The sequence below is a fragment of the Bombina bombina genome, chromosome 1, assembly GCF_027579735.1.
Source record: "Bombina bombina isolate aBomBom1 chromosome 1, aBomBom1.pri, whole genome shotgun sequence".
In the NCBI taxonomy this organism is placed as follows: Eukaryota; Metazoa; Chordata; class Amphibia; order Anura; family Bombinatoridae; genus Bombina; species Bombina bombina.
This window is the reverse complement of record NC_069499.1, coordinates 771,326,915-771,352,632: the sequence shown is the minus strand read 5'-3', so window position 1 is coordinate 771,352,632 and position 25,718 is coordinate 771,326,915. Positions and strand designations below refer to the sequence as shown.

Below are 25,718 nucleotides of genomic sequence, written 5' to 3'. Positions count from 1 at the left end.
CTTCTCACCTTTCATTGTATATACTTGAAATCAATATTTTAACTATATAACATCAATTCCATTACAAACTGTATATTTTTGTGTGTCTGCATTTTTGCAATGTGAAATGCTAAATGTACCCTGTCAATAGCTGATAACTTGTCTCTGGATAATAAATAAAGCTCTGTTTCTTTTATCGGATAGTGAGAGTAGACAAGCCATCACATGTGAGAATATTCCCTTCCTGACCACTAGTAAGGGAAATATCCCCACACATGATGGCTCATGAACTCTCACCATAATGAAATAAATGAATTTATCAGGTAAGAATACATTTAGTTTTATTTAAGTCTTTAAATGACTGGTGCAGTTTTGTACAGCATAGAATTGTTTAATATTCATCATTAGGCAAGAAGTTTTGTAAGCATTCTTGTGATAGCAAAGCTCTATTCAGTTATTTGCACCTCTGGTTGACCCGCATCTCAAAATTCACTGAATGGATTATTGGCAATCAGAATTACAAAAATATAGCATTTTATTCTGCAAAAAAATCCATGTACACCAAAATATATTCATACTAGTCCTAATGCCTGTGTACATAGTCCATTTTTTGCAGTCCAGTGGTCCCATCCCTTGCTCTCTCTCTCCCCCCTCTCTTTTTCTCTCTCTCTCCCCCCTCTCTTTTGCTCTCACTTCCTCTCTTTTGTGCTCTCTCTCTCCCTCTCTCTCTCTCTCTCTCTCCCCTTTCTTTTGCTCTCTATCTTCCCCCTCTCTTGCACTCTCTCTCTCCCTCCTCTCTTTTGCTCTCTCTCTCCCCCCTCACTTTTGCTCTGTTTCCATCCCTCTCTTTTGTTCTCCCCCTTCTCTTTTGCTCTCTCTCTCTCCCCTCTCTTGCTCTCTCTACCCCCTCTCTTTTTCTCTCTATCTCCAACTCTCTTGCTCTCTCTCCCCTCTCTTGCTCTCTCTCTCCCCCTCTCTTGCTCTCTCTCCCCCTCTTTTGCTCTCTCTGTCCCCCTCTCTTGCTCTCTCTGCCCCCCTATCTTGCTCTCTCTCTTCCCCCTCTCTTTTGCACTCTCTGTCTCCTCCCTCTCTTTTGCTCTCTCTCTCTCTCTCCCCCCTCTCTTTTGCCCTCTCTCTCCCCCTCTCTTTTTGCTCTCTCTCTCCCCCTCTCTTTTGCTTTCTCTCTCCCTCTCTTTTGGTCTCTCTCTCTCCCTCTCTTTTGCCCTCTCTCTACCCCCTCTCTTTTGCTCTCTCTCCCACTCTCTTTTGCTCTCTCTCTCTCCCTCTCTTTTGCTCTATTTCCCCTCTCTTTTGCTCTCTCTCCCTTCTCTTTTGCTCTCTCTCCCCCTCTCTTTTGCGCTCTCTCTCTCCCCCTCTCTTTTGCTCTCCCCCACTCTCTTTTGCACTCTCTCCCCCTCTCCCATTCCTGCCTGGCCATGCCCGCTCCCGCCCCCACCGTGCCCAGTGTTCTATCGAGAACTCCAATACATCGAAAACTCCAATCTGACATCACTTACGGTGATTCCATACATCTGATTGGTCCATATCTAAGTGAGTGAAAGGATTCACAACCAATAAGATGGGCACTGTAATCGCCTATCTTCACTATCTATTTTTCCTCCACTTTTGGGGATCAAGGGGGGCAAAGCCCCCTTGTAAACCTCATTCCCCAAGATTTACTTGGGGTGTATGCCAGAGGATCGGCGACGTGCCCCCCAAGACAGGCAAAAACAGATAGTGAATATATAAGAGTCACCGGAAGTGACGTCAGATTGGAGTTTTTGAGAAATTGGAGTTCTTGGACACGGCCCCACCCAAACCCCGCCCGCTCCCGTCGGCCCCGCCCACTATTCTTGCGGCGGACTGGAGATCAGGTGTGTAGACCCTAAGGCCAGGTGTGTTTGTCCTCGCGCTGTTTCTACTGCGCATAACAGATTTGGACAAACACACTTGGCCTTTTATATTATAGGATGATTAAGTGAGATGGAAAATAAATAAAAAATAATTTATCACAGGTTTTAAAAGACCATTAAATACAGTAAAATTGTATACTCAACAAATGCATAGTAAAAAGAAAGTACAATAGCACTTGCTCTGAGTGTCAAATGAGCAGTAGTGTTTTTTGTTTTGTTTTTTACATATTTCAAGGTCACTTCCATTTTCCCCTCCCGTTTCAGCCATGAGCCAATCACAAGCACTTATATGTATTTTTTAATGTACTCTTGCACATGCTCAGTAGGAGCTGGTGTCTCCGAAATTGTGTATAAAAAGATTGGGCACAATTTTTTTTTAATTGCATGCTGTATCTGAATCATGAAAGCTTAATTTTGACTTTAGAGTCCTTTTAAGAACTTGATGTGTTGTTTACATATCAAACCCACTTAGTAGAATTTAGTAATATATTCAAAGTCTCAAATCCGAATGCTAAATAGTCATTAAACTTAATCAATTTCTACTATGTGACGAACAGTAAATAAATTCTGTGGGAAAATATTTTCCCACAGGAAATGTATAATTGTGCACAAATGATACTCAAGTATCCTTTGCTCTGACTGATAAGAGCAACTGCACAACTGTATTGGTGAACAGGGACATACATAAACCAGCAAAAAACATTTTTTTTACAGGGCATTTAAAACAAATCTGTAAATCATTTTTAAAATATTGTTCTTTAGATGCAGGAAAAACATGAAAAGAGATTCAAACAGAATTAGAAACAGACACTAGCACCTTTTTAAAGTGGTATTAGAACTTTTTTGTTAAATACTTGTGTTTGCACAAATGCTACTTCAGTGATACCTTTTACTGTGCATGTGATCTGAGGAGCAGGAGCATACAGGGAGTGCAGAATTATTAGGCAAGTTGTATTTTTGAGGATTAATTTTATTATTGAACAACAACCATGTTCTCAATGAACCCAAAAAACTCATTAATATCAAAGCTGAATAGTTTTGGAAGTAGTTTTTAGTTTGTTTTTAGTTATAGCTATTTTAGGGGGATATCTGTGTGTGCAGGTGACTATTACTGTGCATAATTATTAGGCAACTTAACAAAAAACAAATATATACCCATTTCAATTATTTATTTTTACCAGTGAAACCAATATAACATCTCAACATTCACAAATATACATTTCTGACATTCAAAAACAAAACAAAAACAAATCAGTGACCAATATAGCCACCTTTCTTTGCAAGGACACTCAAAAGCCTGCCATCCATGGATTCTGTCAGTGTTTTGATCTGTTCACCATCAACATTGCGTGCAGCAGCAACCACAGCCTCCCAGACACTGTTCAGAGAGGTGTACTGTTTTCCCTCCTTGTAAATCTCACATTTGATGATGGACCACAGGTTCTCAATGGGGTTCAGATCAGGTGAACAAGGAGGCCATGTCATTAGATTTTCTTCTTTTATACCCTTTCTTGCCAGCCACGCTGTGGAGTACTTGGACGCGTGTGATGGAGCATTGTCCTGCATGAAAATCATGTTTTTCTTGAAGGATGCAGACTTCTTCCTGTACCACTGCTTGAAGAAGGTGTCTTCCAGAAACTGGCAGTAGGACTGGGAGTTGAGCTTGACTCCATCCTCAACCCGAAAAGGCCCCACAAGCTCATCTTTGATGATACCAGCCCAAACCAGTACTCCACCTCCACCTTGCTGGCGTCTGAGTCGGACTGGAGCTCTCTGCCCTTTACCAATCCAGCCACGGGCCCATCCATCTGGCCCATCAAGACTCACTCTCATTTCATCAGTCCATAAAACCTTAGAAAAATCAGTCTTGAGATATTTCTTGGCCCAGTCTTGACGTTTCAGCTTGTGTGTCTTCTTCAGTGGTGGTCGTCTTTCAGCCTTTCTTACCTTGGCCATGTCTCTGAGTATTGCACACCTTGTGCTTTTGGGCACTCCAGTGATGTTGCAGCTCTGAAATATGGCCAAACTGGTGGCAAGCGGCATCTTGGCAGCTGCACGCTTGACTTTTCTCAGTTCATGGGCAGTTATTTTGCGCCTTGGTTTTTCCACACGCACCTTGCGACCCTGTTGACTATTTTGAATGAAACGCTTGATTGTTCGATGATCACGCTTCAGAAGCTTTGCAATTTTAAGAGTGCTGCATCCCTCTGCAAGATATCTCACTATTTTTTACTTTTCTGAGCCTGTCAAGTCCTTCTTTTGACCCATTTTGCCAAAGGAAAGGAAGTTGCCTAATAATTATGCACACCTGATATAGGGTGTTGATGTCATTAGACCACACCCCTTCTCATTACAGAGATGCACATCACCTAATATGCTTAATTGGTAGTAGGCTTTCGAGCCTATACAGCTTGGAGTAAGACAACATGCATAAAGAGGATGATGTGGTCAAAATACTCATTTGCCTAATAATTCTGCACTCCCTGTATGACTGAAGTGCACAGACAACTTGCCTGTCATACACCGGTGGGCCCATGCCAATAAGTCATCCTCACCTCCTTGTCTCGTAAACCAAATGTTGAAAGGTACTGTATGTAAGTGTAATGCAAAAATGTTTCTAACATAATCTGACTTGCATTGCTGTGAATGTGTTACATTTTATAAGCATAGTATTGAGGTTACTCCCAGCCTCCCTCTAGTCATGGGTGCAAGGTCAGATTGACCTACTAGGATACCAGGAGATTTCCTGGTTGGCCAAAATAGCTGGGGCTGGCCAGCTGCAATTTAAAGGGTTGGTAATGCAGGTGAAGCGATGCAACTGTTTCACTTTTCTCTCTCTCTTCTAAGCTATAAGTAAGGTATTAAAGTATTTCCTGGTAAGTTTTATGTCCTACATGTACCATTTTAGTAGCTCTCTTTCTTCTGTTATGTGTGATCAGTCCACGGTCATCATTACTTCTGGGATATAACTCCTCCCCAACAGGAAATGCAAGAGGATTCACCCAGCAGAGCTGCATATAGCTCCTCCCCTCTACGTCACTCCCAGTCATTCTCTTGCACCCAACGACTAGATAGGATGTGTGAGAGGACTATGGTGATTATACTTAGTTTTTATAACTTCAATCAAAAGTTTGTTATTTTACAATAGCACCGGAGCGTGTTATTACCTCTCTGGCAGAGTTTGAAGAAGAATCTACCAGAGTTTTTTACTATGATTTTAACCGGAGTAGTTAAGATCATATTACTGTTTCTCGGCCATCTGAGGGAGGTAAAAGCTTCAGATCAGGGGACAGCGGGCAGATGAATCTGCATTGAGGTATGTAGCAGTTTTTATTTTCTGAATGGAATTGATGAGAAAATCCTGCCATACCGTTATAATGACATGTATGTATACTCTACACTATTCAGTATTCTGGGGATGGTATTTCACTGGAATTACTCTGTTAAAAGTACATTAAACCTTTTACTAGGTATTTATTATGTTAAACGTTTTTGCTGGAATGTAGAATCGTTTGCATTTTCTGAGGTACTGAGTGAATAAATGTTTGGGCATTATTTTTCCACTTGGCAGTTGCTTGTTTTAATTGTGACAGTTTCGTTTCTCTCTCACTGCTGTGTGTGAGGGGGAGGGGCCGTTTTTGGCGCTCTTTGCTACGCATCAAAAATTTCCAGTCAGTTACTCTTGTATTTCCTGCATGATCCGGTTCATCTCTAACAGAACTCAGGGGTCTTCAAACTTCTTTGGAGGGAGGTAGATTCTCTCAGCAGAGCTGTGAGATTTATATATTGACTGTGATTAAAACCGTTGCTCTGTAATTTTTATGTTTGAAATTTAATTATTGTTACTTTACTAATGGGAACAAACCTTTGCTAAAAGTTGTGTTGTTTTCAAGGATTGATGCTATAACTGTTTTTCAGTTCATTATTTCAACTGTCATTTAATCGTTTAGTGCTTCTTTGAGGCACAGTACGTTTTTGTTAAATAAGATTGTAACCAAGTTGCAAGTTTATTGCTAGTGTGTTAAACATGTCTGATTCAGAGGAAGATACCTGTGTCATTTGTTCCAATGCCAAGGTGGAGCCCAATAGAAATTTATGTACTAACTGTATTGATGCTACTTTAAATAAAAGCCAATCTGTACAAATTGAACAAATTTCACCAAACAGCGAGGGGAGAGTTATGCCGACTAACTCGCCTCACGTGTCAGTACCTGCATCTCCCGCCCGGGAGGTGCGTGATATTGTGGCGCCTAGTACATCTGGGCGGCCATTACAGATAACATTACAAGATATGGCTACTGTTATGACTGAAGTTTTGGCTAAATTACCAGAACTAAGAGGCAAGCGTGATCACTCTGGGGTGAGAACAGAGTGCGCTGATAATACTAGGGCCATGTCTGATACTGCGTCACAGCTTGCAGAGCATGAGGACGGAGAGCTTCATTCTGTGGGTGACGGTTCTGATCCAAACAGATTGGATTCAGATATTTCAAATTTTAAATTTAAATTGGAGAACCTCCGTGTATTACTAGGGGAGGTTTTAGCGGCTCTTAATGATTGTAACACTGTTGCAATACCAGAGAAATTGTGTAGGTTGGATAAATACTTTGCGGTACCGGCGAGTACTGACGTTTTTCCTATACCTAAGAGACTAACTGAAATTGTTACTAAGGAGTGGGATAGACCCGGTGTGCCGTTCTCACCCCCTCCAATATTTAGAAAGATGTTTCCAATAGACGCCACCACACGGGACTTATGGCAAACGGTTCCTAAGGTGGAGGGAGCAGTTTCTACTTTAGCTAAGCGTACCACTATCCCGGTGGAGGATAGCTGTGCTTTTTCAGATCCAATGGATAAAAAATTAGAGGGTTACCTTAAGAAAATGTTTGTTCAACAAGGTTTTATATTGCAACCCCTTGCATGCATCGCGCCGATTACGGCTGCGGCAGCATTTTGGATTGAGTCTCTGGAAGAGAACCTTAGTTCAGCTACGCTGGACGACATTACGGACAGGCTTAGAGTCCTTAAACTAGCTAATTCATTCATTTCGGAGGCCGTAGTACATTTAACCAAACTTACGGCTAAGAACTCAGGATTCGCCATTCAGGCACGTAGGGCGCTGTGGTTAAAATCCTGGTCAGCTGATGTAACTTCTAAGTCCAAATTACTTAATATACCTTTCAAGGGGCAAACTTTATTTGGGCCCGGTTTGAAAGAAATTATTGCTGACATTACAGGAGGTAAGGGCCACGCCCTGCCTCAAGACAAAGCCAAAGCTAAGGCTAGACAGTCTAATTTTCGTCCCTTTCGGAATTTCAAAGCAGGAGCAGCACCAACTTCCACTGCACCAAAACAGGAAGGAGCTGTTGCTCGTTACAGACAAGGCTGGAAACCTAACCAGTCCTGGAACAAGGGCAAGCAGGCCAGGAAACCTGCTGCTGCCCCAAAGACAGCATGAATCGAGGGCCCCCGATCCGGGACCGGATCTAGTGGGGGGCAGACTCTCTCTCTTCGCCCAGGCTTGGGCAAGAGATGTTCAGGATCCCTGGGCGCTAGAGATCATATCTCAGGGATACCTTCTAGACTTCAAATTCTCTCCCCCAAGAGGGAGATTTCATCTGTCAAGGTTGTCAACAAACCAGATAAAGAAAGAAGCGTTTCTACGCTGTGTACAAGATCTGTTATTAATGGGAGTGATCCATCCGGTTCCGCGGTCGGAACAAGGACAAGGGTTTTACTCAAACCTGTTTGTGGTTCCCAAAAAAGAGGGAACTTTCAGGCCAATCTTGGATTTAAAGATCCTAAACAAATTCCTAAGAGTTCCATCGTTCAAAATGGAAACTATTCGGACAATCTTACCCATGATCCAAAAGGGTCAGTACATGACCACAGTGGATTTAAAGGATGCTTACCTTCACATACCGATTCACAAAGATCATTACCGGTATCTAAGGTTTGCCTTCTTAGACAGGCATTACCAGTTTGTAGCTCTTCCATTCGGATTGGCTACGGCTCCAAGAATCTTCACAAAGGTTCTGGGTGCCCTTCTGGCGGTACTAAGACCGCGAGGAATTTCGGTAGCTCCGTACCTAGACGACATTCTGATACAAGCTTCAAGCTTTCAAACTGCCAAGTCTCATACAGAGTTAGTTCTGGCATTTCTAAGGTCACATGGATGGAAAGTGAACGAAAAGAAGAGTTCTCTCTTTCCTCTCACAAGAGTTCCATTCTTGGGGACTCTTATAGATTCTGTAGAAATGAAGATTTATCTGACAGAAGACAGATTAACAAAGCTTCTAAATGCATGCCGTGTCCTTCATTCCATTCAACTCCCGTCAGTAGCTCAATGCATGGAGGTGATCGGCTTAATGGTAGCAGCAATGGACATAGTACCCTTTGCACGTCTACATCTCAGACCGCTGCAATTGTGCATGCTGAGTCAGTAGAATGGGGATTACTCAGACTTGTCCCCTACTCTGAATCTGGATCAAGAGACCAGAAACTCTCTTCTATGGTGGCTTTCTCGGCCACATCTGTCCAGGGGGATGCCATTCAGCAGGCCGGACTGGACAATTGTAACAACAGACGCCAGCCTACTAGGTTGGGGCGCTGTCTGGAATTCTCTGAAGGCTCAGGGACAATGGAATCAGGAGGAAAGTCTCCTGCCAATAAACATTCTGGAATTGAGAGCAGTTCTCAATGCCCTTCTGACTTGGCCCCAGTTAAAAACTCGGGGGTTCATCAGGTTTCAGTCGGACAACATCACGACTGTAGCTTACATCAACCATCAAGGAGGGACAAGAAGCTCCCTAGCAATGATGGAAGTATCAAAGATAATTCGCTGGGCAGAGTCTCACTCTTGCCACCTGTCAGCAATCCACATCCCGGGAGTGGAGAACTGGGAGGCGGATTTCTTGAGTCGCCAGACTTTTCATCCGGGGGAGTGGGAACTTCATCCGGAGGTCTTTGCCCAAATACTTCGAAGTTGGGGCAAACCAGAGATAGATCTCATGGCGTCTCGCCAGAACGCCAAACTTCCTCGCTACGGGTCCAGATCCAGGGATCCGGGAGCGGTTCTGATAGATGCTTTGACAGCACCTTGGAACTTCGGGATGGCTTATGTGTTTCCACCCTTCCCGCTGCTTCCTCGATTGATTGCCAAAATCAAACAGGAGAGAGCATCAGTGATTCTAATAGCGCCTGCATGGCCACGCAGGACTTGGTATGCAGATCTAGTGGACATGTCATCCTGTCCGCCTTGGTCTCTACCTCTAAGACAGGACCTTCTGATACAGGGTCCATTCAAACATCAAAATCTAACTTCTCTGAAGCTGACTGCTTGGAAATTGAACGCTTGATTTTATCAAAACGTGGTTTTTCTGAGTCGGTTATTGATACCCTGATACAGGCTAGGAAGCCTGTTACCAGAAGGATTTACCATAAGATATGGCGTAAATACCTATACTGGTGCGAATCCAAAGGTTACTCCTGGAGTAAGGTTAGGATTCCTAGGATATTGTCCTTTCTACAAGAAGGTTTAGAAAAGGGTTTATCGGCTAGTTCATTAAAGGGACAGATCTCAGCTCTGTCCATCTTGTTACACAGGCGTCTGTCAGAAAATCCAGACGTCCAGGCCTTTTGTCAGGCTTTAGCTAGGATCAAGCCTGTGTTTAAAACTGTTGCTCCGCCATGGAGTTTAAACCTTGTTCTTAACGTTCTACAAGGAGTTCCGTTTGAACCCCTTCATTCCATTGATATAAAGTTGTTATCTTGGAAAGTGTTATTTTTAATGGCTATTTCTTCGGCTCGGAGAGTCTCTGAGTTATCAGCTTTACATTGTGATTCTCCTTATTTGATTTTTCATTCAGATAAGGTAGTTCTGCGTACAAAACCTGGGTTCTTACCTAAGGTAGTCACTAACAGGAACATCAATCAAGAGATCGTGGTGCCTTCCCTGTGCCCGAATCCTTCTTCAAAGAAGGAACGTCTTCTACACAATCTGGATGTAGTTCGTGCCCTCAAGTTCTACTTGCAGGCAACTAAGAATTTTCGACAAACGTCTTCCCTGTTTGTCGTGTACTCTGGTCAGAGGAGAGGTCATAAGGCTTCGGCTACCTCTCTCTCCTTCTGGCTTCGTAGCATAATTCGTTTAGCCTATGAGACTGCTGGACAGCAGCCTCCTGAAAGAATTACAGCTCATTCTACTAGAGCTGTGGCTTCCACTTGGGCCTTTAAGAATGAGGCCTCTGTTGAACAGATTTGCAAGGCTGCAACTTGGTCTTCGCTTCATACTTTTTCCAAATTTTACAAATTTGACACTTTTGCTTCTTCAGAGGCTATTTTTGGGAGAAAGGTTCTTCAGGCAGTGGTTCCTTCTGTATAATGAGCCTGCCTATCGCTCCCGTCATCCGTGTACTTTTGCTTTGGTATTGGTATCCCAGAAGTAATGATGACCCGTGGACTGATCACACATAACAGAAGAAAACATAATTTATGCTTACCTGATAAATTCCTTTCTTCTGTTGTGTGATCAGTCCACGGCCCGCCCTGTTTTTTAAGGCAGGTAAATATCTTTTAAATTATACTCCAGTCACCACTTCACCCTTGGTTTCTCCTTTCTCGTTGATTCTTGGTCGAATGACTGGGAGTGACGTAGAGGGGAGGAGCTATATGCAGCTCTGCTGGGTGAATCCTCTTGCATTTCCTGTTGGGGAGGAGTTATATCCCAGAAGTAATGATGACCCGTGGACTGATCACACAACAGAAGAAAGGAATTTATCAGGTAAGCATAAATTATGTTTTTGAATGATTTCTACTGACTAGTCAAGTCACACTGTAAGACAGTGACACACGGTTTTGAGTGTCTTTTCCGGATCACACTATGGAAAATAATTTTCACACTATGAAATTGAGTCATCGATGAAATTGGGTTGGTGGGTGCCTATACCACAAGATTTTAGCATTTTCGTTAATTACAAACTAATATAATTTAATTCTGAAAACAATATTGGGGGGAAGGAATATCCCAGTAATGCACTTGAGAAAAATAGGGTGTGTGCATTCTGTAGACACAACAGAAAAAAGGGCTGGTCTTCAAATTTTTCTAGGGAAAACTTTAAAAGGGACAGTCTAGTCAGAATTAAACTTTCAAGATTTAGATAGGGCATGTAACTTTTATCAGACATCCCAAGTCTCCCTGAAGTTCATGGAGTCTCCCTGATTGTAATAGCAGCTCGCTAATGCCAGCAAATGAAATGCAATCGCCCAGAAACTCCAAGTACCATGATCCAATGTGGCCCAAATCCGGAAAATTATTTCTTTAAGAAATGCCTTTAGTTGCTGATATGTTATAGAACCCTAAAAGCATGCATCAGTAATCAAAAAGCCCCCACCAATTTTAATAAAATAAAACACAAATACTACCTTATTTACTGCACGTAATTAAACTTTGTATTCTAAAATATTTGAGCATTCAACAAGCGTACGATCACTAAAAAATAGGTTTGTTGTATGTGGTTGTGCAATAAAGCTACTTTTTTAATGTGACTTTAGTGGGAAGCTACTTTAATGGTCATAAGTCTCTATCTTATTTAGGGTTTCAAGGTGTCCAATATATAACTGGGAGGGGAAGGGGGGGCGGCGGCGCAGAAGCAGATGAACCCACTTCCCTGAAATGAGTTTTTGCAGTTTGGGATGTCTGTTTTATCATCAAATTTGCTTTGTTATCTTGGTATTCTTAGTTCAAAGCTAAACCTAGGTAGGCTCACATGCTAATTTCTAAACAATTGAAGGCTGCCTCTTATCTGAATGCATTTTGACCGGTTTTCACAGCTAGAGGGTGTTAGTTCACATGTGCCATATAGTTAACATTGTGATCATGCCCGTGGAGTTACCTAAGAGTCAGCACTGATTGGCTAAAATGCAAGTCTGTCAAAAGAACTGAAATAAGGGGCAGTCTGCAGAGGCTTAGATACATGTTAATCATAGAGGTAAAAAGTGTATTAATATAACAGTGTTGGTTATGCAAAATTGAGGAATAGGTAATAAAGGGATTATTTACCTTTTTAAACAATAAAATTTCTGGAGTAGACTGTCCCTTTAATTCACAGTCTGGTCCTGCATTGGTGCTGCCATGATGAAAAATAGCTTTTACTGCGTTCCAGTGCTGATGCGTTTGCACATGTGCAGCAACTCTCCTTCAAATAGGTGCAGTGTAGCCTAGATTCCTTAATGGCAACACACATAATTAGAGGGTGGTGCATGAAATTTATTTTTAGTGTTTAATATTCCTTAAAATCTCAAATGAAGAGAAGAGAAAAATCACCTTCCATACTGTAATAAATATAGTACACTAAAATAATGAAAAACAAATGTCACTATATTTGCGTGTCTCAAGTAGATGAACATTTAATAAAGCTTCAGTAGATTAAACTTCAGCTGGCTTTTTGTGGCTGATATCTGGGGTTAAAGGCTCACTGTATTCAGACATACATACAGCTGTTTTCTGACTTGGATCTGCTGTCAGCATTCCCTGAGTATTTCATTTCCCTTGTCAAGCCAGTGCATTGCTGTATGTTACACAAATGTGCAGCTGAGGTATAACACACAGAATTAAGCCTGCCTTATTTTTCTATGACAAACAGAATCTAGAGAAGCAGAGTATTCCTCTTGCAAACATATGTTAATTTAGTAAAGACTACAAACTGTATTTATTTGATTGTATAAGAGAAACATCCATTTGCTTTTTATTTTTTTTAGTGCAATGTTCGATGTGTTCTGCTATATACTGTATGTATAATTGCATGTGCGTTGTATATTTAAAAAGCTGTCCTTTTTTATTTGTTTGAGTTTTATATTATTATCTGAGATTTTATTTTAGATATATTGTAGAATAATGTAAGCTATGAATTTGAATTTCCTGAATGTAATTCACATTTGGTTAACTGAATAGTTATAGAAATAAAAATATGGTTATATATATATATATATATATATATATATATATATATATATACAGGTAGCCCTCAGTTTACGCTGGGATTAGGTTCCAGAAGGAATGGTTGTAAATCGAAACCGTTGTAAATTGAAACCCAGTTTATAATGTAAGTCAATGGGAAGTGAGGGAGATAGGTTCCGGGCCCCTCTCAAAATTGCCATAAGTAACACCTAATACATTATTTTTAAAACTTTGAAATGAAGACTTTAAATGCTAAACAGCATTATAAACCTAATAAAATAATTACACAACACAGATTTCACTTGCATTTTTCTGTAAACAGTTCTTTCTATGCATTCCAATCTGGACTGATTTATAGACAGGAAGATCTTGTTCCTTTGAAATCTGCTCGATAGCTCAGGTCTGGTTAAATTGATTAATTTCAGCTTGCTTGGCTTTGTTGCAACACAAGCAGACAGCTCCACCTACTAGCTATTTTAATAAATGTACTGCTTCTCAATGCTTTTCAATAGTAGTCACATGACTGGAAAAAAAAGGTTGTTATTCTGAAACGGTGTAAATTGAACCGTTGTAAAACGAGGGCCACCTGTATATATATATATATATATATACACACAACCCCAGCAAGGGGGTGTCAATCAACCCGATCATACTTGATCTGGTTGAAATCTGGTGATTCCTGTCCCCCTCATCAGAGCAGGCGGACAGGGTTATGGAGCAGTGGTCTGCTATGGAGCAGTCTGTTATGGAGCAGACTGCTGCTTCATAACTGGTGTTTCTGGCGAGCCTGCAGGCTCGCCAGAAACACAGTCCCTCAAGCTCCGTACGGAGCTTGATAGATAGGCCCCAATATATGTACTTCTGTACATACAAAAATCAATAAGCATTAATTGTGACATTATTTATGCACAATACTTATACAATAAACACCAAAAATACTAAACCCAAAGATTCACAACATGTAGGGCCAGATTACGAGTGGAGTGCTAAATATCGCTTACGCGAGCGCGATATTTGCACTTGACTCAGTAATACCAGAAAAACGCAAATGTGTGCTGGTATTACAAGTTAGGCACGCTTCCATATGCTTCATTAGGAGCCTCGTTCTCATGCTCCGTAAATGGGCAGATTTTCCCATTTACAGACGCACGATAAATTAGCGTTCCACTTGTAATCTAACCCTTAATATTTAAAAAAAGGTGTAGTGTGTTGCAGTTAAAAATACTATATATATATATATATATATACATATGTGTGTGTGTGTGTATGACCATGCATCTACTTTTTGACACCATTAATATCATTTTAGAATACATCTAATTCCTGATCCATATTTTAGATGCATGTGGTGCCTCTATTTATGTTTTATTTATTATGAGAGAAAAATAATATGTAGCAAATATAGGAGTGTATGTAAGTAATATTCTGCAACTCAGTCCGCTTAAGTCTTTTTTAGATAATATATAATATATATATATATATATATATATATATATATATATATATGTGTGTTATGCTAAACTAAATATTTTATAATATAGATGGAATGAAAACATAATTGAAATGATTTATATATGGAGTTAAATTATTATTATGTAGTACCTCTCTGTAATACCCTTAACTGAGAGCTATGTGTAAGAATTCATAGTTTAGTAATTGTCTAGTTATATAATTACTTTTGGCGTCCAGTTATGTTGTTGTTCTGCAGAAAATGACCAATTAAATGCTGACCCCCTAATTGAGCAGTGGATGAGTTATATTTTGCCACTAATGACCAAAGTCCAGTTATATTTTGACTTATTATAATTAAAATGTATATTTGAATTCTTTTTTTTAACCAATAAATGGTATATTGGCCCCTCTAATTACTGACTAATTATTATAAAAGTCCTGTAATGAATATTCATTTGTACCGACTTCACTAATGACTGATTACTTAATTCTGCTACACACATTTTTGTCTTATCAGTTATAACATAAAGGACAAGATTTATCAATTTGCGAGTGGAGAGGATTCACGTTTTGAACCTATACACATTTCATTGCAGCTTGTGGAGAGCATTTGTTCCCCATATTTAACATTTCACGAGTGAACGCTTGTGCAATGCCACCCCCCCCTACCCTAATGCAACCATGAGGGATTTTCATCCTCCAACTCCCGATTGGTGAGAGAGTTTATGAAGCAGCGGTTTAAACCACTGGTTCATAAATATCAGTTGCAGACTCAAATGAGTGAGCCTAAGACCAATTGGGGCATTCGCTTTACGAGAAATCTTGCTCAAAGTTTACAGTGCAAAACAGCAAAACCTGCAGGTGGCACATTTCAACTGTACATGTTCTTTTTGAATAGGTGTGATATTATATATTGCAGTTAAATGGGCATTGTTCACATAAATTATATATGTTAAAATATTTTTACATTAAAAGGTAAAATCTATTTAAAGGGACAGGAAATACCTTGAGATTTAATATAAAATGCTGAATAAGGCATAGTAAATCAGCAGTATTCATTCATTGTTAATTTTTACCCCTTTTCATATACTTTATCACTGACAATTGTGGCTTTTCTAATCCTTAAAAGTAAAAAACAAAAAAGCACACTGCAGACGTCTTAAGGCTAACCCTGCTACACAGATTTCCCTAATTGGCTCAAGCAGATAGCAAATGCAAAACAATTCAATTTATACTAACATAATGACTGTGCCTAGCCTTGGATTGGCTCCTCCAAATCAGACAGGTGGTGGGTGGAGTTTTCAAAAGCATTTTGGCAATCAAGATGCTAATTTGTTTTGAAAAATGTTTAGACTTGGCTGAATGTTATTCTATAGCAAGAAAAAATGAAAATGTCTTATATCTACAAAGTGTTAAGTATCCCTTTAAATGTAAAAGTATAAAAGTGTATCTACCTCTGATTGTGCTCAGTGGCAGGGCACTCCTTTCCATTTGTTCAAGTTTGTTAATGTATGTACTGTAATGTATATATGCATATACCTCAATGAACATAATGTACCCCTGAGTGATGTATTTGGCTCTTTATAAATAATAATAATTATTATTAATAATAATAATAATACATAATTTATTATTATTACTGAAATATATTTTAAAATACACGATTTTAGATTAAATAAATATTTTTTTTATTGTGTACCTGTAAAACATTGAGGAACAGATTACAAGTGGATCTCTTGTTAATTTTCTAAAAGTGCCCTAAATGCCCTAAAAATAGAGGGCATTATAGTTTTTTTATTTAAAAAAATATAGCATTTGTTTTTGTAATAAATAATAACTGCACTAGGCAGTTTTTGGGGTTAAAGTTGGTGGGTGTGGGGTGTTAGCAAAAAAGCGGCTCTGAAATGCGCCTTTACATTGCGGTCTATGGGAACTGTGTGCTCCCAGTTAATATATAAATGTATATGAATATATACATATATATTTATGTGTTAATGTGTTCGCATTGCGCTTTACCCATAATAACAGTGCAAATTAGTGTGCCCTGGTATTACTCAGTGGATATTTAGCGATATTTAGTGCTCCACTCATAGTCTAGTCCTGAATTGGTAGATATTTAGAGCTGGAAACAGGTTTGCTTATCTGCTATAGATTAGGTATGGGCAAGTGGGGTGAAAGTTCAATTTGCTTGGTAGAACAAACAGTCCTGTGGACCAGTGTTTCCCAACCTCGGTCCTCAAGTACCCACAACAGTCCTGGTTTTCATTATAGATGAACTAGAGCACCGGTGAAATAATAAGCTGATGGATGAGAGCAGGTTGGTTACTGATCAGCTGATTACGTCACCTGTGCACTGGTTCAGCTATCATGAAAACCAGGCCTGTTGGGGGTACTTGAGGACTGCAGTTGGGAAACACTGCTGTGGCCAATCAAATTTTGATAAGAATGAAAATCTATTAAAATTTGGTAATCTAATGTTATTTTCAGCTTTACAATGTTAGTTTAGTTTTCAAATGTTCAGAATTAGTTTGAATATCCACATTTGAAATTTCGTATGTAACATTCGATTTAACAAATACTATTCAGAAGTTCAATAGTTCATGTGGTAGGCAATTTAGTAAATTAGATACAAATATATTGACTCAAATTTTTATATTTTGAATATTACATTTAAAGAGAGCATTAGAAATACTATTACAAATACATCAATTCAAATTTTTCTATTTCAAATATTGCATAGTTTAATCCCAAACATTATTATATTCTGATTACATGAGTATTTTCTCCCCCTTCAGCCAGCCAAGCACATCCCAAGCACTGCATCCATGGTTACCTTTTCCCAATGCCAATTGCTCCGGGGCCAGTTCCTCATCCTTCATATGATGCAACAGCAGGTATGCAATATTCATCTTTCATACTTTAAATATTCTTGGGTACATTTTTCAGGCTATAGTGTTGAATTATACGTATTGAATGGAGTCTAAGGAGGTTTTTGTAAGTAAATCAGTTGATTTATCAGTTAAAGTTTTTCTAAAGGATTAGAAATAACCCCTAGATTAGATGCATTACTTTGGTGCATACATATGTGTGGTGTTAAATACACCAACTTGACATTATGTTCTGATACTACATCTATTTTTTTAATTGGACTAGAATATCAAAATACAAAAAAAGTAAATATTTTACATTGTTTTTAAATACCTGTCCACAAATATTTGTTTTTGCAAAGACTTTATTTTCTGTTTTTTTTGGTCTCAATTTATTGATTTCTATCTTTTCTTTATTTTTTGTAATCACAGTGTTATTGTGTTACTAATAAATAAAGTATTATTATTAGTGTTATTATTATTGCTAATAATACTAATAATCATCATCAACAGCAGTTCACTTATGAGCTATAGAAATGTAGACATATTAGTTCACTTTCGTTCTGACATATATATTAATCAGGTATTTTAGTTGCTTATTAGAAGACTATTATAAAATGTGATTTACGTTTCTTAGAACTATATTCTAAATTACACTGCTAAAAAAAAATCTTTCCATGTGTCATAGTTGACCACCTACATTTGAAAGAATTTTGCAGGATCACTTATCTGTGGGTCAATCAAATAAGCAGGTTACTTGACTATTGGCTACACCCACATTTTCCAAAGCTCTCCCCACTTTGCTCTACCCCAAGACATCAAATGTGTACACAATATGCCTCTATACCAAACTATAGATAGATAAATAGATAGATAGAGAGACAGGCAGATAGATAGATAGATGATAGATAGATTATTTTCATGCCACAGATTTCATACCATGCCTTAACCTTAGGGCATATGTTTACAATGCTGTAGTTAATTTATTTAATTCATTTAATGATAGTGTAGTGTTAGGTGTATTTGTAACTTAGGTTAGGATTTATTTTACAGGTCATTTTGTAGTTATTTTAACTAGGTAGCTATTAAATAGTTATTAACTATTTAATAGCTATTGTACCTAGTTAAAATAAATACAAAGTTGCCTGTAAAATAAATATAAATCCTAAAATAGCTACAATGTAACTATTAGTTATATTGTAGCTATCTTAGGGTTTATTTTATAGGTAAGTATTTAGTTTTAAATAGGAATGATTTATTTAATTATAGGAATATTATTTTGTTTAATTAAAATTATATTTAACTTAGGGGGATGTTAGGGTTAGAGTTAGATTTAGGAGTTAATAACTTTATTATAGTAGCGGCAATGTTGCGGGCGGGAGATTAGGGGTTAATAATTGTAGGTAGGTGGCGGCGATGTTAGGGAGGGCAGATTAGGGGTTAATAAACTTTATTATAGTACTTGCAAGGCGAGAGTGCGGCGGTTTAGGGGTTAATACATTTATTATAGTGGCGGCGAGGTCCGGTCGGCAGATTAGGGGTTAATAAGTGTAGGTAGGTGGCGGCAACGTTGGGGGGGGCAGATTAGGGGGTAATAAAAATAGGTGTCGGTGATGTTAGGGGCAGCGGATTAGGGGTTCATAGGGATAATGTAGGTTGCAGTGGTGTCCGGTGCGGCAGATTAGGGGTTAATAATATAATGCAGGTGTCAGCGATAGCGGGGGCGGCAGAGTAGGGGTTAATAAGTGTAAGGTTAGGGGTGTTTAGACTCGGGGTTTATGTTAGGGTGTTAGGTGCAGACTTAGAGAGTGTTTCCCCATAGGAAACAATGGGGCTGTGCTAGGAGCTGAACGCTGTTTTTTTGCAGGTGTTAGGTTTTTTCCAGCCAGCTCAGCCCCATTGTATCCTATGGGGATATCGTGCACAAGCATGTTTTTCCTGTTTACCGCTACCATAGGCAACGCTGGTATTGAGAGTTGAAAGGAAGCTAAATTATGTTCAACGCTCCAATTTCTGAGCCTAACACAGCCACTCAGACAACTCTAAATACCAGCGTTGTCTTAAGGGTGCGCTGGAAAAAAAGCAGCGTTAGCTACGCTGGTCTTTACCGACAAAACTCTAAATCTAGCCGTAAGGATTTCAATTGTTACTATTAGTTGTTCAAGGGACAGTAAACACCTTCAGATTTTAATATAATGCATAGAGAAAAAATAACCTTTTTTAATAATAATATACTTCAGCACTGTAAATTGTGGATTTTCTAATTCTCAAAACTGGAAATGCACAATGCATTCATCTTAAAGTGATGTTAAATCCTAGCTTTTCAAAAACACTAGGATTTACCATCTTTAAACATAAAAGCCACCTTTATTCATCAGTTTAAAAAGCTGCAGAAAAGGTGCCTTTATTTCACTGTGACTTCACTGCTAAGCTAAGCAGCTCTGACTCTGACGGCCAATAACCATGCGGGCTAATCGGCATTATGCTGTAAGCACACATGGCCATTGGCTAAGAGGCGGAAATGTCACCTCATTGAAAAAATGAGCAGTGCCATGGGCCTCCAGAGCTGCTTTTTTACAATCACTTTAAGGCTATGGGGTCGATTTATGAAGCAGTGGATACAGCTTCCGACCTTCTGAGGTGGGGGACAGCAATCAGCCAGATTGGATACGATTGGATTGATTGACATCCCCTGCTAACGACCAATTGGCTGCGAATGTGCAGGGGGCAGCATTGCACAAGAATTTCACTAGAAATGCTTGGGCAATGATAAATGCTGACAGTGTATGCTGTCGGCATTTATTGATGTGCGGTGGACATGATCTGCTACAGTGGATCATGTCCGCCCGCACATTAGTAAATCGGCCCCTATATCTGCAATATATATTTCCAAAATTGGATTTAGAAGATAACATCTGCAAAACAAAATAGTCTCTCCTAACATAATAACAGTGCCTAGCCCTGTCAGCTGCAGAGTCAAACCCGGCTTGGTTCCTCCAAATAAGGTAAATGGTGAGTGGAGTTTGAAGCAGATGTTAATTTGCTTTAAAAATGTTTAGACTTAGCTGATATAGTATTCTATAGCAAGACAACAGAAATGTATTGTAATTACAAGGTGTTACTGTCCCACCAGGTTTATATGTAATTAGATCTTACTTTCACTGTGTATCCCTCATTGCCCTGTATTGTGGGGCATTCATTCATTTTTTAACAGTTAACTAATACAAGATTTACTTTAATTGCCAGTGTACAGAGGCTTCTGGACGGCGTTTATTGTGCTAGCAGTTGCTGCCAGTATTGTGGGAGGAATGCTGCTGGTGTGTGCTGTTCCCTGTGGAGCGGCTCGTCTCTATAAAGTGGGAGGAGGATTCCTTCTGACTGCAGGTAAGGAGCCAAAGGTTGGGAATAAGATAAACGTCTGCATTGTGTTAGTATGGATAGGCAAGAGGAATCTAAAAAAAAACTCTTCAGGAAAGGATTTTTTTTGTATTCTTGGTTATTTGTTTTTAGATTATAGCAGCTGTAATGTATATTTACCTTTACTACAGGTATGAGTAATGATATATAGTCAGGAGCAGGGGCATATATGTCCTAAGCAAACTAGGTCAATGGATAAGATTTTTGGAGGGAGGCAAGTTTGGAAGAAAACTTAGTTTAAAGGGAAACTAAAGTCAAAATTAAAGTTTCATGACTCAGATAAAGCATGAGATTTAAAAAAATAAATTCTCTTCTACTGAGCATGTGCCAGAATTTACAGTATATATTTATACGCATTTTGTGATGGCTGTCACATGATACAGGGGAGAGAAAATTGGATTCATTTTGAAATTTGCCAGAAAATGTAATGCATATTGTTGACTGACAGATTTTTCAAATCAGGTTAGTGAATGCCACATGAAATTATTTTGACTATGATCCCACACAGGGCCGGCTCAACCATGGGACCAACTGGGTCGGTCCCCACAAATTATTTTAAAGGGGTATTACAGTCAATATTTATATGACAGCAATAGAACAAAGTAGATTTGGCAGCAGAAGTAATTTGAAAAGTTATTTAAAATCGCACGCTCTTTGTAATTCATGAAAGTTTAGTTTTGATTTTAATATCCCTTAATATTTTCTCTCTCTTTATTTGAAAATAGCCATAGTTAGCCAGATAAAGATAAGAAAAGGGATACAAAATAACCAGTGTGGCAGGACACTTTTTGTCGTTTCATCAAAGTCAACCAAAGGAATTACAATTAATAGTTGTACAAAAAAATCTCTTTAGGAATAAGGGGTGGAGATCTAGAAAAATCTCTACTTATAGCTCTGCAGAATCTGTTGGTGCTCTACAAATAGCCGATAATAATACTTAAAACAGAATACAGATGGATGACAGCTTGCAACCTAAAGCCTTAAAGGGACACTGAACCCACATTTTTTCTTTCACATAGATTCAGATAGAGCATGACATTTTAATCAACTTTCTAATTTACTCCTATTATCAAATTTTCTTCATTCTTTTGGTATCTTTATTTGAAATGCAAGAATGTAAGTTTCGATGCCGGTCCATTTTTGGTGAACAACTTGGGTTGTCCTTGCTGATTGGTGGATAAATTCATCCACCAATAAAAAACTGCTGTCCAGAGTACTAAACCAAAAAAAGCTTAGATGCCTTCTTTTTCAAATAAAGATAGCAAGAGAATGTAGAAAAATTGATAATAGGAAAACATTAGAAAGTTGCTTAAAATTGCATGCTCTATCTAAATCACACAAGAAAAATGTGGGTTCAGTGTCCCTTTAAATGAATGAAATAACTATTATACATACCTATAATAACTTTCTCCTGAATAATACCAAGTTCAACTTTGATCTTTTGTTGTATATTTATTGTCACTTTTCTTATATTTTTAGAGAATGCATTATCAGCACATCATTCATGCACCATCTAGATGTATTTTCAATCAAAGAATTGAGAATTAAATGTACTTTTTCTACTTTTGACCTAAATTCACAAGTATGAGCACATATTGTTTATTTCTTTCTTTTATATCTTTCAATTATATTTTTTTACTTGTTTTGTATAAAAAAAAAATCAGGAACTCACATAAAATTGATTTCACATCTAATTATCAGATCCAACAGAAGGATGTTTATACATATTCTTTGACACAGTGCACTATTTTGATTAAATCATATGACCCTATAAATATATAGCAAAAGTAAATAGTGTTATATAACTATCAATATTATTTAGAGTATTATATATATTTTCCACCAATCAGCTCAAGGTACTAGTACAATGAAGTCTTTTAGGTTCAATTTCTAATATGAAACAATGCAGATGTCTTTATATGAGTACACTCTATTCGTGAATATTAATACAATATATTTGACTTGATACTCGACCTTTTACACCGTACATTAAAATCAAATAAGTAGAATGAGTCTTCCATCAGAGAGAATCAATATGATAGTTACATATGAACTGATGCAGAGGCTTTTATATTAGTGTATTCCATCTATGTATACTATTACATCTGACTTGTTACTCGCCCTTTCAATGACGGGGATGAGAATGTGTAAAATGCACACGCATATATGATGAATCATGAGTCCAACAAATATGGTATAATATAAGGATGCATACAAAGAGAGAAGCGCTCTACCAGGAACGAACAACAGCTCAGTAGCTTGTTCTATGGCGAGTTACCACCTAGGAGCAGCCTCTTTTAGCCCAGTTGTGCTTTTTACAAAAGAAAACTTTCCTGAAGTATATCAGTCTGATCCTGCCAAGTAAGGTCAGTCCAGCCCCGAAATTCCAGGCAATTCTCCTTTGAACAAGGAACATGACAACCCCAGGCGATCGTTTCGGCCTTCTGTATAATATAAGTATGCCATTAATACTATGCGAATATAAGATCTGGATATAAACACTTAACGATGCAAAGTATCTCCCATCATAGAATCTCTGTATATATATATATATATATACACACTATATATATACAATATATATATATATATATATATATATATATATATATATAAATACATCATATAAAGATTCCAAAAAAATACTGCCCTTTAAGTCACTATACAGTTAACACTGCACATTAAAACCATATTAGTAGAATGATTCTTTCGTCATATAGGATCAATATGATAGCTACAAACACAATGGCGTTATCAGGTATATACTAACTCTTCACGAATACTATTTTCAAGTCACTCTATGACTTATACCGCATACTGAAACAGAGCATGTAGAATGACACTTCCTTGATCTAAGAATGAATATGACAGCTGTAACTACGCGTGTCCAATCGCGTTCAATGGGAGACGAATGGTCACACCCGATTAGACTTGCTCATACAAGGACCTGGATTAGCTTCTGTGATTGATTGACAAAGAAATTTGACCTATTAGCAACGCAATTGTGTTTCAGTAGGATCCAATATGAGCAAGGAGGAGGAGCGCTTATCACTATAACCCGCTCCAGAACCGGCCGGCGCATGCCCCTCTGAGGAAGCGTTTGTGAAACGTGGTTAGAGGCACTTTCACTGTGGGCACATTCCTCTCTTTTTTTAAATGCTTTCAAGGATGCAATAATTATATCCAGTCTCCTCCGCTGTTATGGTCATTTTCTATACTCTAATAGTCAGATTAAAAGTAATCAAGTTCTGGCTATAGAAGGAACTTTTTATTAGCTAAGCTTTAATATAGTGGTTTTGCTACGCACTTCTTTACCTATGTATTTTGGGAATTAGTTAGCATTAGCTGTTTCACCACTGGGCATTAGCTAAAATCTGACTCAGATCTTTGATCAGTGGAGACTAACCATACGCATCACCCTAGGTTTAAGCTACTTTTAACTTGTGAGTGTGTGTGTGTGCAAGTGTACGCAATTTTGACTGTTTTTGTTTATAATTATTTCTTAATAAAGTTATTTTGATTTGAATGTTAGGAATGTTTCCAATTCTATACTTCTGTATTAATTATCTAAACTAGAGTAAGGCTCTTTTTCTCTTTGTTGTGCACAATAATTAAGCTGCTTGAACAAATACTTTCTACATATTTCTATCCCTCAATTGATTTTTTTTTTGGTATTGAAAATAACCATAGTATCAGCAGCTAATTATTCTGATGGCTACTAACATTTTCTGATGAAAACTATCCTGTGGAGCAATGACATAAAAACTAGCCAATTAGCAGGTGACAAACTATGGTTAGCCAAGTTTACATTCATTCAAACTCATATATGTCATTTATAGTTTCAAAATAGGAAAAATATATATTTTTTAAAAAAGACATAAGTAAGATTGTTTGAGGAATTAATGTTTCTTGACTTGGTGTCCACACAGTATAATACTTATTCTTATCTGCTCATTTCAGGAGGACTGCTTGCCCTGCTCATTGTCCTTTTTGTATTGTGGAAGGAATTTGCAGCAGATCTTCAGAAATACATTCTCTTAGAAAGGAGTCACAAATGTTTGCCTGATACTCACCTCTATGTCTACTATGGATGGTCATTCATGTTTGCAGCAGCTGGGACACCCTTAGTCTTGCTCTCTGGTCTTCTATTCCTCTGCATTGGCCGCAGCATACTCTTAGCAGAGAAATAAGCAGCACATGACAAAGCTTTAAAGAAGATTTCTTGATGTTCAGCCGGGCACAAAGCATTTCGGGGGAAGAGATGTTTTATGCCTATATTCATAAACAACCAGCTGTGAGAAGCTGATTAAGAGTTAGTGACAGACAATACAAAGTAAATCCTGCAAGTAACTTTCATCATATCAAACTGTAATAAATATCATTCACTCTGAGCTGCAGACGCAGAGCAACTCCAGTCCTTTTTTCACTGATTGTGTATTATACATATTGCTAGAGATTCTGTTTGTCATACCTGTCAAAACATTTGTTGTACTGTATAAAATGCCAAGAAAATATAACAAAATGACTGATATTATAGGTTTGAAGTATGCCTTGCCATTTTTCACATTAGTAAGAGACCCTGTAAAAAAGAAAAGAAAGATATGATGGAATTTAGTCTGACTGAACTTCATTAGCACCACAATGCTATGGTAATGTCATGCTATAGAGCAGATTTTCATCCACAGGAGAAAGCAAGAGCTTATATTGTACTTTATGTCAACATGGGCAGACTGCTTGCAACTGATTTGTAAAGAAATGCCTGTTTAATTGATACAGGAAAGTGTATACAGTAAAATATGAAATATGATTTATGGTTTCACATAAAAAGGACTATAAATAGTTTGTATGAAGGAGAGCATTGTATAATGGTGCAAGTGTATTCTTATCAGACAAAATGAATAAATACATCTATTTTTTAATCAGCAGTGTTTATCAAAGCTTGTTTAAAAAATGACTTCACAAAGACGATTTGATTTCTGTTTGTTAGGCATAAACTATTTGTTTAGTGATTTGAGTCAAAATAAGGGAAAAAAGTTTTACTGAAATAATATTCAGCAAATCATGAATGATCACATGTGGAATTATGGTTTAGTGACCTAGATTCACTATCAATTTAACAAAAGTAATTCTTAG

General features: G+C 38.1%; 1 protein-coding gene across 1 annotated transcript in view; it reads left to right on the top strand.

Moving 5' to 3' along the window:
• LOC128645968 (transmembrane protein 182-like) overlaps positions 1-25,504 on the top strand; it is a 42,226-nt gene extending 16,722 nt beyond the window's left edge. The window contains exons 3-5 of the mRNA XM_053699339.1: positions 17,097-17,195; positions 20,415-20,552; positions 24,546-25,504. Of these exons, the coding sequence (XP_053555314.1) occupies positions 17,097-17,195; positions 20,415-20,552; positions 24,546-24,775 (467 nt within the window). The 3' untranslated portion in view covers positions 24,776-25,504. The remainder of the gene's footprint in view (positions 1-17,096; positions 17,196-20,414; positions 20,553-24,545) is intronic.
• The last annotated feature ends 214 nt before the right edge of the window (positions 25,505-25,718 follow it).